Source organism: Mobula birostris, chromosome 23 (genome assembly GCF_030028105.1).
Source record: "Mobula birostris isolate sMobBir1 chromosome 23, sMobBir1.hap1, whole genome shotgun sequence".
Lineage (NCBI taxonomy): Eukaryota > Metazoa > Chordata > Chondrichthyes > Myliobatiformes > Myliobatidae > Mobula > Mobula birostris.
The window spans coordinates 44137980-44150654 of record NC_092392.1 but is presented as its reverse complement, the minus strand read 5'-3'; the positions used below and the strand labels follow the sequence as shown (position 1 = coordinate 44150654).

The 12675-nt window shown below is 38.7% G+C and overlaps 1 protein-coding gene across 3 annotated transcripts in view; it reads left to right on the top strand.

Annotated features, from left to right (window-relative positions):
* The first annotated feature begins 1131 nt into the window (after window positions 1-1131).
* Window positions 1132-12675, top strand: part of lrrk2 (leucine-rich repeat kinase 2) — a 138751-nt gene continuing 127207 nt past the window's right edge. For 2 of the 3 annotated variants that reach the window (XM_072241031.1, XM_072241030.1), the window contains exons 1-4: window positions 1134-1652; window positions 1749-1834; window positions 8222-8331; window positions 10135-10223. In XM_072241031.1, the coding sequence (XP_072097132.1) occupies window positions 1517-1652; window positions 1749-1834; window positions 8222-8331; window positions 10135-10223 (421 nt within the window). In that variant the 5' untranslated portion in view covers window positions 1134-1516. Of the gene's footprint in view, window positions 1653-1748; window positions 1835-8221; window positions 8332-10134; window positions 10224-12675 lie in introns of all 3 variants that reach the window. The other variant, XM_072241032.1, reaches the window with a different exon arrangement.

Here is a 12675-nt window from a genome sequence, read left to right as displayed (position 1 = left end):
CAGGTCGGTGGGACTTGGTGAGAGTAAGCATCCGGCACGGACTAGAAGGGCCGAGATGGCCTGTTTCCGTGCTGTAAGTGTTATATGGTTAATATCGTGGCTTTATTTAAGAAGAATAGAAAGATCAAGCCAGGAATCTAAAGGCTAATATGACTTACATCAGTGGCAGGAAAGTTATTGGAAGAGGTTCTGAGGGACTGGATTTGCTTGCATTTGGAAAAGCAAAGACTAATTAGGGATGGTCAACATGGGTTTGTGCATGGGAGATCATGCCTCATGAATTTTTTTGTGCCCTTTTACCTTAACAATTTTGCATGTAACAATGGCCTTGGAGATGTGATTCATTGTTGTATTCACCAGAATTCTCCACTTTTACACCTTATAACCCATTCCTAATGGTGAAATCCACTTTTTCATACAATAATGTACCCAGCACTTCTTATTTCAAGCTGACCATTCTATCTATCATGTCTCACTCAGACTGGTGAAATCAACATTGGTGTCTGATACAGCTGGAATTGGTCAGGAAGGTCCAAACATCTTGGGTACCACGTTTTAAGCTGAAGAGTGGAATTTGTCCCTGTGTGACTTATTTTAGACTGGCTTTGCAAGCTATCTACCACATGGACTTGACAGAGAAGTTAGCCTAGTGGCAAGAAAATCTGAAACAACTGTGGGTCAGACCAAGCTTCATGGGCATAACCACTTTGGACAAGAAACGACAGAACCGATCTTGAAACATTGTTAAGCCTTCACAGTATTTCTCAAAGGACAGATCGGTCTTCGCTACCTTATGAATAGCAGCATCCTTCAAAGTGCATTTGTGCTGTAGAACATGAGTATATGGTTAAATAACGATTAATCCATTGAGCAAGCAACTTTGGAAATGCATCCACATTAAACAGAAAGCATTTCGAATGAGAAGATAACGCTTTAACATGAGCAAAGTAATCTGTTTTGATATCTGTAAATTATGGAGTAATGTGACACATTCGCAGCAGAAGAAGTGAAACATGTTCAATATCATTTTCAGGGACTCCTCACAGCCGCTGGCGACAAGTCGCCGTCAGTCTTTGGTAATTTGCCAATTTTGCTTTCGTCGCTGAGTGGTGGATTTTGTTTTCCTCGTTGGCGTCTGATGGCCTTGCCTTGATGTCAACTTTGGACTTCCCGACAACAATGTTGATGTTGGATTTGGAGACAAATGAAGTGGGGTTTCGCTATTGCTTGTGACACATTTACAAAACGACGGCCACGGCCGCGTCTGGTAGGCTCTGCAGTGCGAAAGCGGAACGCAGCGGGTCAGTGGTGAAGCCTCCGGTCGGAAAGTCCCTCCAGCTGGGACGGAAATTAGTAACACAACTGTTTTAATTTTGGGCAGCGACTTGAGGCCTGAAAGCTCTAAGTCTGACCATTCGGAAGTAGTGATTCTGATCTTCGAAGCTGCTGCATATTTGAATAGTTTTGCCCTTGTACAAACATGAGAGGCGTGCGATATTGAGATCCTTGCCGGGCGATGGCGGACTTGGAGCAACTGGAAGAGAAGTTGGAGAAACTTGTCGTTCGACTCCAAAACATAGAACAGGGAAAACAATTGAATGCTTTACTTCAGATTTTGGATGATTTTATTAATCTCACCGCGGAACAAAATGGTAAATAGTGTGAGAATTTCTATATAAATTTAAAATTATCGGACACGGCTCATTCATGTTGTTACGCCCCGCTCTCGTTATTTATATTTTAAATAGCCTCAAGTTTATTCGAAAATAAAAACGTACATATGCCGCTGTTGGTCGTTCTGGAATCCTTTGTTGATGTACCCAGTATTCAACAGGTAGGCTGCGACATCTTATTTCAAATTATGGCATATTTTTGGTGTGTGACATTTAAAAGTATAATGGAGTGATGCGTGTTAGTGTATGATTCATCTTTTAATTTTGTTCACTATCCAGGGCTAATGTGTGAGTTTTAAAATTATCTCTGCTATTTTTCCTTTTTTAAAGAATCAATGTTTTTTTTTCTGTGAGCGTAACGTTAATTTATGAGGTAATGTAAATAATGTTGGCTTGTCAGTTGTGCACCTCGCTGTAGAAAATGTTGTTTAACTCTTTTCACTGAACAACTCTTGAAAGCTTGGCCGAGAACTTTCCACGAGCATATCTCATAATAGAATGTTATGTCAGCAAAGTAGTCTTTACTTATTACAGAACTTAATTATATTGGTTATTAGCACTGATAATCACAACAACTAATTCTGAGAATACTTGAAATTTTGTAGCCACATTACCTGAACGACTTGGACCTTAAAAGCCCGTTTGGAGTTCTGCGAGAGAGTGTATCATGTGACATATTACATAACCAAATTAGAAAACCTGCAGTCTAATTTTTTTTATTTCATTGTGAACACCTGAGGAATTTTGTTGGTCCTATTCAACATGCAGAATTAGGGAAGAAAAGGGAAGTTGATTTTTTTCGGGGTAAAAATAGACCATTTTTCAAATGATTTGTCTTTCATTAATTTAGAGGGTCCTGTGTAATCATTATGTATGTTTATGTTTGTCCTCTTTTCCTTGGCAAAAATATAATGGACTTGAATTAAAATTAACAACTGAGTGAGCATCCTTTGCAACTATCAAAATCCAAACTGCCGTCCTTTGTAAAAATCTTGCCTGGATTTGTGCATGCAATTTTTGGATCTTTGATCCTTTCTTGGACTTTCCAACTGGTACAAAGTGTTTTCATCTAATACTGAAGTTCTTAAAGGCTTTGATCAAATTACCCTTCTACTTTCTAAATTTCAAGGAAAGCTGTCTTCATTAATACTTTTGATTTAAGTTTTGGAGGAAAAAAAGTATAATTAAAGTAAATCTGAATTGTACTTACTCCAAAGGCTGATTTTTTTCCCCCTCTAAATTGTGTTGCTTGGAGCAATATTGTGGGAGTATCATCACCAGAAAGACTAGAGCAGTTCATGAAGGTGGTTCATCACTACCTCTTAAGCTGCAGTCTAGGCATAATCAATAAATCTGACTAATTTAAATAAACTATTATTAATTTAACACTGTTTTACAAATATCTTTGCTTTCACAAAATGCTTGATACAGGTGAGATACAACTTAGCGCTTGCATTCACTCCTACCAAAATATTCTTTTTGCTCCTCTGCAGTTGGAAGAATTTTAAGATTCTGAATGCTCTTTTAAGTCATGTTTTATATTGATGCTTATCATTAAAGTGGCTGAGAATACTTGTTCTTACTGCCTTTACATACCACAATTATACAACTGCAGTGTGTCTGCAATCCACATAACCACAAAAGTTGACGTTAACCAGGCACTTGAAATATTGAATACTATCCTCACCAGACAAGAAACTACCTATCCCAACGCATTTTGTGTCTTATTTGAGGACTTCAATCAGACTTGTTTGAAGAAATCTCTGCCCAATTATCAGCATATAACCTGCAGCACCAGGGATCCCAACACACTCGACCACTATGATTAGGAATGCCTACAGTTCCATGCCTAGACTGCATTTTGAGAAATCTGATCACTGGGCCATCCTTCTCCTACCTACATTAAGGCAGAGACTAAAGAACAAGACTGCAGAGATAAGGATAGCAAAGTGGTGGTGGTAGGCAGAGGAAGCAGCTACATGATTGCTTCGAGTTGGTGGACTGGGCTTTGTTCAAGAACCCATCAGAGGATCTGATTGACTACACCATGGTTGTCACAGACATTATTAAAACAGTCATCATTAAGTGTATCCCCACAAAATCATTTAGAGTCTTTCCCAGCCAGAAGCCCTGATTGATCTGCAATCTGTTGAGGGACCGGATCATGGCAATCAGGTCTATTGACCTGGTAAGATACAAGATGTCCTGGTACAATGTCGGAAAAGCCATCTCATGTGTTAAGTAGCAATTCCGGACCAAACTTGAGTCATTGAGGAGGATGCTCAACAGCAGTGGCTATTACCTCTTTCAATGTGAAACCAAGCAACACAGGTGACACCAAGGCTTTGCTCCGAGATGAGCTCACTACCGTTTATGCTTGTTTTGGCTGTCAAAGCATGGAGGAACCGTCATGAACTCATATAGCCCTTGATGACCCTGTGATTTCAGTCTCTCAGGCCGAAGCGAGAGCATCCTTCGGGATGGTGAATCCACGGTATCTGGCCCAGAGGGAGTACCTGGCTGAGTAGTAAAGACTAGAGCTGACCAGCTGGCTGGAGTATGTGCTGATATTGTTAACCTCTTGCTTTGTCAGTCTGAGGTACCCTACTGCTTCAAGCAGGCGTCAATTTTTCTGGTGCCTAAGAACATGAACTGTTCAGTAGGGCTTATATTCACTGTGGTGAAGTGCCTTGAGAGGTTGGTGATGAAACATATCAACTTCTGCCTGAGAAGCAATTTGGATCTGCTCCAATTTGCCTACTGGCACAACAGGTCCACAGCAAGTATCATTTTATTTGCTCTTCACTCAACCGTGGAGCATCTAGACAGCAAGGATACATGTGGTAAGATGCTCTTTATCAACTACAGCTCAGCCTTCAACACTATCATGCCCTCAAAACTAATCAATAAGCTTCAAGGCTTTGGCCTCAATACCTTCTTGTGCAATTGGATTCTCAATTTCTTCACTTGCAGACCCCAGTCATTTAAGATTTGCAGCCATATCACTTCAATCTCCATCAACACAGATGCACCATAAGGTTGTGTGCTTAGCCCTCTGCTCTATTCATTTTATACTTATGATTGCGAGGTTGAGCACAGCTCCAATGCCATACTTAACTTTGCTGATGACACTGCTGTCATTGGCTGAATCAAAGGTGATGATGAATCAGCACCTGACTGGATTGAAAATCTGAATGAATGGTGCCACAACAACCACCTCACTCAGTGTCAGCAAGATCAAGTAGTTAATTATTAACTTCAGGAGGAGGAAACCGGAGATCGAAGAACTAGTCCTCATTGGTGGATCAGAGGTGGAGAGGGTCAGCAACTTTAACTTCCTCAGTGTTTTCATTTCAGAGGGCTTGTCGTGAGCCCAGCACGTAAGTGCAATTACGAAGAAAGTGCAGCAGCTCCTCTCCTTCCTTAGGAGAGCTTGTGAAGATTGGCAAGACATCTAAAACCTTGACTAGCTTCTGTAGATGTGTGGTGGAGAGTATATTGACTGGCTGCATCACAGCCTGGTATGGAATCAACAATGCACTTAAGCTGAGAATCTTACAAACAGTAGTGGATATGACCCAGTCCATCACGGGTGAAGTCCTCCCCACCATTGAGCATATCTGGATGGAGCGTTGTCATGGGGAAGTAGCAGTTATTATCAGGGACCCCCACCACCCAGGTCATGCTCTCTTCCCACTGTTTCCATCAGGAAGAAGGTACAGGAGCCTCAGGACTCACACCACAAGGTTCAGGAACAGTAATTACCCCTCAACCATCAGGGTCTTAAACCAAAGGGGGTAACTTCACTCAACCTCACTTTCCCCATTTCTGAAATATTACTACAATCTATGGATACATGGTGATATACTGTGTCCGGTGCTCCCGATGCGGCCTTCTATATATTGGCGAGACCTGATGCAGACTGGGAGATCGTTTCGCTGAACACCTATGCTGTATCCGCCAGAGAAAGCAGGATCTCCCAGTGGCCACACATTTTAATTCCATGTCCCATTCCCATTCTGATATGCCTATCCACGGCCTCCTCTACTGTAAAGATGAAGCCACACTCAGGTTGGAGAAACAATGCCTTATATTCCGTCTGGGTAGCCTCCAACCTGATGGCAGGAACATTGACTTCTCAAACTTCTGCTAATGCTCCACCTCTCCCTCGTGCCCCATCCGTTATTTATTTATATACACACATTCTTATTTTCTCTCTCTGCTTTTTCTCCCTCTGTCCCTCTCACTATACCCCTTGCCCCTCGTCTGGGCTTTCTCCCCCCCTCCCCCTTTTCCTTCTCCCTGGGCCTCCTGTCCCATGATCCTCACATATCCCTTTTGCCAATCACTTGTCCAGCTCTTGGCTCCATCCCTCCCCCTCCTGTCTTCTCCTTTCATTTTGGATCTCCCCCACCCCTCCCACTTTCAAATCTCTTACTAGCTCTTCTTTTTCAGTTAGTTCTGAGGAAGGGTCTTGGCCTGAAACGTCGACTGTACCTCTTCCTATAGATGCTGCCTGGCCTGCTGCATTCACCAGCAACTTTGATGTGTGTTGCTACAATCTATGGGCTCACTTTCAAGGGCGCTTCATGTCATGTTCTCAATATTCATTGTTCATTTTTTTTACTAATGTTATTTCTTTTTGTGTTTGCACATTTTGTTGTCTTTGCACACTGAAAACCTGGTCTTTCGTTGATTCTATAATGATTATTATTCTATTATGAATTTATTGAGTATGCCCACAAGAAAATAAATCCTAGGGCTGTATATAGTAACATGTATGTACTTCGATATAAATTTATTTTGAACATTGATCTTTATAAAACCAATAGCTAAGCCAGAGTATGTTCTTGGCATTACACTACAGATAGTTTGTGGTTGCACTGGAGTGGATGCAGAGATTTACTACAATGTTGTCTGGAATCCAGTGTTTCAGTTACAAGGAGAGATTGGGTAGACTGGGCTTTATTTTGTTGGAAGTGAGAAAGATCCTAATAGAGGTCTGCAAAATTATGAAGGTATAGACGGTAAGGAACTTTTTTTCCCAAACCAGACTATAATATATACAGGTATATTTAGGGTCATGGTAAAGTGATTTCTAGGGGATCCAAGGAAGGCCATTTTTTTTTCATCCGGAAGATGGGTCACTCATTCATGGAGTGAATGGAGGAGCTTCACTCATTCATATGTTTTGGACATGTCCGAGTCTTGAGAAATACTGGAAAGAAGTATTTCAAACCTTCTCGGTACTTTTTAAAGTAAATTTTAAGCCTGATCCTTTGACTGCTTTATTTGATTTTGGAGAGATCTGATTTGCACATTTTGGCTTTTATTTCTCTTATGGCTAGGAGGGCGTTCTTGCTTAAATGGAAAGGTGCGGTCCCGCCCACTCACATTCAATGGCTGCGTGATGTGATGTCATGTTTAAATTTAGAGAAGATTTGGTGATCAATTTCTGAATCTAATCAAGACTTTCAAACATTGTGGAGACCTTTTTTGAACTATTTTCAAAACCTTTGATTTGCCGTTAAAGCACAGATGATGGCTAATAATATACTTTTTTCTTCTTTACTAATCAGCTTCAGTCTTGGTAGTGGGTTAGATTTTTTTCCATATAATAAATTTACTATATTTCAATATTATGAATTAATCAATTTATATGAATATAGGGTAAGGAGTTTGTATGTGCAATTCAGTATTATGTATTTGATATATTTCTTTTCTTGAACTCTGTATTCTCCTATGTAGAAAATTAATAAAAGTATTGAAAAAGAAAAAAAAGATCGTTGGAATCCAAAATGCACTGCTTTGGGGGATGGAGGAGGCTGATACCCTCTCAACATTTTGATTATCCAAGCAAGACAAAACTGCAAACTGATTGCTGATAAATGAGATTTATATAGAGGGGCATGGTTAGCGTGGGCACAGTTGACTGAAGGGCTGTTTTGGCCTTTTTTTCCTTGGAGGGACGGAGGATGAGAGGTGACCTGATAGAGGTGTATAAGATGATGAGAGGCATTGAACGTGTGGATATTCAGAGGCTTTTTCCCAGGGCCGAAATGGCTAGCACGAGAGGGCACAGTTTTAAGGTGCTTCGATGTAGGTACAAAGGGAGGTGTCAGGGGTAAGTTTTTTTACGTAGAGAGTGGTGAGTGCATGGAATGGGCTGCCCACGACAGTGGTGGAGGTGGATATGATAGGGTCTTTTAAGAGACTCCTGGACAGATACATGGAGCTGATGAAAATAGAGGGCTGTGGGTAACCCTAGGTAATTTCTAAGGTAAGGACGTGTTCAGCACAGCTTTGTGGGCCGAAGGGCCTGTATTGTGCTGTAGGTTTTCTATGTTTCTATAACACTTTTACCCTATGACTTCATTATGGAGTTTTCTCTTGTTTCCCAATGACATATTATGTTGTGATTTATGTACTTAAATCATACTACAGAAGTTTGGAATTATACTGCAAAAAACAACCTGAGCATAAAAAATTACCTATATTAACATTTTTATGGCAATGTGCTTCACCACATGTATTTTTATTTTGATCAGAAAGGTTGGTCTTTATTCTGTAAACTGGCTCAGCTCTGCCCAGACACAATTAACAAGTTGGTTGCACCACAAGATGTGGGAAAGGACTGGGATGTTCTTGGTGTGCACCAGTAAGTATTTTCTCTAATAACATGAGAGGATAACATATGTGTAAAATGACACTCCATGATGGAATTAATAACCATATTGTAAAAAAAAAGTTTGCTGTATGTTGCGGGTTTTTAATTTTGTACGAGCATTATGGTTTCAGTTTCTTTTTGAATGATACTTTGTGATTTTTTAGACTGATTGAATCAGAAAATTATATAACATGAAATCAAATATGATGACTCTCTAATGGCTACACAGTGGTCATTGAAGTAAATTGATCCACTATAATCTGCTTTCTGTCAAACGCAGTAAGAAAATAAAGTCTGTTGTTCCTTATCTCCTGATCTGCAAATTACAACAATTCAACCTTTTGTGACACTTCCTTTCCAGGTTCTAGATTTTTTGCTTGGTCATGCCAGTTTCTTGCTAATGGATTGTTCTGTTCTCCGTTAATTTTTGTCATAGATTGATTTTTTAACTTTTAGTGATTCATTCAGTTTTTCTTTGATCTGTTAGTTTAATTCACATCACAGATATTTGCCCAATTTATACTTATTATAAACCTCATTGTTGATTGTTTCTTTGACTATCTTTGGGTAATTTTATGTTGCTCTTCCTAAAAAAAAAATAAAAACTATTTCACCTGACCTGAGCCATGTCATCCCTAGGTTACTTCAGGGTTCAGTTCCTGTAAGCTGTTGATAACTGAAGCAGTTGGCAAGTGGGAAATATGGTCACAAACTATGTTCTCAGGTGGTAGAAGATGCCTGCAGCTCCACAGTAACCAGTGAAGCCATATTTTATGGTGTCCAAATACTCGCTAATATGTATAAGCTGGGGAGAAGTCGGTATTTGTAAACTGGAGAGGACCTGTATTATGTTTGTTGAATATATGCAACTTCTTCTTTCATACATATGCATTTCCTTGTTTGTCAGAATGATTGATTGCCAAATTAAAGCCTCTTCCTGATTTGAATCTGAATTGCTGTTTTACTGGTGTAGTTGTAAATCAATAATGATGACTAAGCTGTTAGTATGATTTTGCTTGGATTATGAAGAATATTTCCAATTATATATTATTGTATTTACTTACCATTAATGTCCTTCTGAACATTTTGGAAGATGCTGTTTGTTGATGGTGAATGTCAGTCTGATGTTCTTCTTTAGAGTTATTATAGCCAAGCCTATTAATGCATTTTGAATGGGATTTTTAAAATGTCCTTTTTTAATAAAGATTTGATCATTTCCTTGGCTGAAAATAAAATAATCTCAAAGTGCAGTTTTAAAGATGGACAAGGGAAGTGACATTGGTATTTAGCTACACTCATCATTAGTGAGGAAATAAAAGATCTGGCCATTATTGTGTTCCTGTTTATACAGGGTTGCTTTCTGCATATTAATTACTTCAATTTCTACATAACAATGGTTGCTGCACTTCATTGACTCCAAAGCATTTTGCAATATCCTAAAAAGTGCTGTGTAAATTCAAGTTTGTTTTCCTTATTGATAAACGTTCAAACAAGAAAGCAACTTGACCAACCACTCCAATTTTCCTTGCAGACATGGAATGTCTGGCTAACTTATTATTTATCTGTCCAGGCCAATGGATGTTGAAAGCAATTGGTTAACTTGCATCTTCTGGGAATCAAATGACTTAGTCCTGTCTTCAGTTATCTTGATACCCAGGTTTTGATTGTATTTAATGAAAGAGATATCAAAATGCATTTGAGGCCCATTTTTGAAATTGCGCTTTACAAAACAAAAAATATTTTTATTACATATATTTGGTGTCCATTTTCTAACCTTCTGTATGTATATTTTAGTCAGATCCTGAATTTGTTGTGGACTTACAGTACTGATCCCAGTATTCTGCTGATTGGCCTTGAGGTGTTAATACTCCTCATTCAGTCAGGTATAGTAATTCAAGTTAAGTTGTTTATTTTATGACTTTGATATTTTGGTGTTTTGTCAGATCATAGTTATTAATACAGTGTAATTATCTTTTAATTGGCAATATTGATTGTCAAATGGAGATTTCCAAAATAAAATTGAGGAATTTTGCTAAGTCATGCAGTAAGTTAGGCACAGTGTGGTTACATTTTATGGGCACATTCTGTAGATGAACTATTAAATAATTTATTTTTGTTCAGAAATTGGAGTACGGTTAATCAGAATGTATTGAGCTATTTATTGTTCCTCATATTGTTACATAACTGTTTGATAGTTCATTCTGCTATAAATTATTTTACAGTATGATTTTAATTCTCAGTATGTTGTTTTAGTCATTAATTAGTATTGGTCTCAATAAAGATGATTATTTTCTGCCAAGTCATAAAAGTTTAAGTTGCAATTTATTTTTTTCTTAATGATATATTTATGTTTATCCAAAGACTAAATAATTTCTGGTCTACCTTATTTAGTTCTTTAATATTCGCTATGAATATCTATGATCACTTAATCTCATTGGTTGATTTTTATTAACAAAATACCTATTCTGCTTCTTATAAAGCTTATGTTGTTCATCATTGCAAACCAACATTGTTATTCAACAGGATCATAATAGATCTGTACATCTATTCTGTCTGTTTTTCATTATTTATTCCCCACAAACGAACGTTGATTATTGTCTTCTAAATTTTATATGCAGATTTCATTACCATCAGCGGTTCAAATTGTATCATAAAGTAAGAACATAAGATTGGCACCTCTATTAGTAAAATAATATGGAAAAAGATAGGTTTGATTTGAGGGTTGAGATTCTAAGTTGAAGAAAGGTCAATTTTGATGAGAAAGAATCTGGCAAGTGTGGATTGGGGCAGACTGTTTTCAGGCAAAGATGTATTTGGTAAGTGGGAGGCCTTTAGAAGTGAAATTCTGAGAGTACAAGCTTATATGTGCCTGTCAGAGTAAAAGTAAAGATTTCAGGTGTAGGGAACTTTGGTTTTCAAGATATTGAGACCTTGGTTGAGAGAAAGAAAGGAGGTGCATCGCAGGTATAGGCAGAAAGGAACAATGAAGTACTTATGGAGTATAAGAAATGCAAGCGAATACTTAAATAAATCAGGAGGGTAAAAGAAGGCATGAGATTGCCCTAGCAGACAAGGTGAAGGAGAATCCTAAGAGATTCTGCAGATCTATTAAGAGCAAAAGGATTGCAAGGAACAAAATTAGTTGTCTGTAAAATCAAAATGGTAATCTATGCATGGAGCCAAAAGAGGTGGGTGAGGTCTTGTATGGATTTTTTGCATGTTTATTTATTTGGGAGACAGACACAAAGTCAGCAGAAGTGAGGCAAAGCAGCAGGGAGGTCATGGACCCTATACAAATTACAGAGGATGAGGTTGTTGCTGTCTTGAGGCAAAATAGGGCGGATAAATCCCCAGGGCCTGTCAAGGTGTTCCCTCAGTCCTTGTGGGAGGCAATGCAGAAATTGCAAGGGCCCTAGCAGAGGTATTTAAATCATGCTTAGCAACTAGTGAAGTACCAGAGGATTGGAGGATAGCAAATATTGTTCTGCTGTTAAGAAGGGCTCTAAAAATAAACCAGGAGATTATAGGTCAGTGATCATGACATTAGTAATGGAAAAATTATTGGACGGTATTCTAAGGGACTGGATATATGAGTATTTGGATAAACGAGGACTGGATGGAGATAGTCAGCTTGGCTTGTGTGTATTAGGTTGTGTCTAAACAATCTAAAAGAGATTTTAAAGGAAGTTCCCAGGAATGTTGATGAAGGTTAAGAAGTGGATGTTGTCTATGTGGACTGTAGTAAGGCATTTGACAAGGTCTAACATGGGAGGTTAAAAAAAATTTGGTTGCTTTGGATTCAAGATGAGGTAGGAAATTAGATTAGCATTAACCTTATGGGAGAACCTAGAGAATGGTAGTAGATAGTTGTCTCTCTGACTGAGGGTCTGTGACTAGTTGACTGCTAGGGATCTGTTGTTGTTTAGTGTGGATGATAATGCAGTTAACGGGATCAGCAAATTTGCAAGGGTGTAGTGGACAGTGGGATCTGGACCAGCTGGAAAAATGGGCTGAAATATGTCAGATGGAATTTAATGCAGACAAGTGTGAGGTGTTGTATTTCGGTAGGACCAACCTGGGTAGGTCTTACACAATGAGTGGTAGGACACTGAGAAATACAGTGGAACCAAGGGATCTGAGAATACAGGTCTGTAATTCATTGAAAGTGGCGTTCAGGGAGATAGGGTCATAAAGAAAGCTTTTTGTTAACTGTTAGAAACAACTTTTTTTTAAAAATAATACTTTTCATAAGATTTCAAGAGAAAAATCTGCAGATGCTGGAAATCCAAGCAAAACACATAATGCTGGAAGAACTCAGCAGGCCAGGCAGCATCT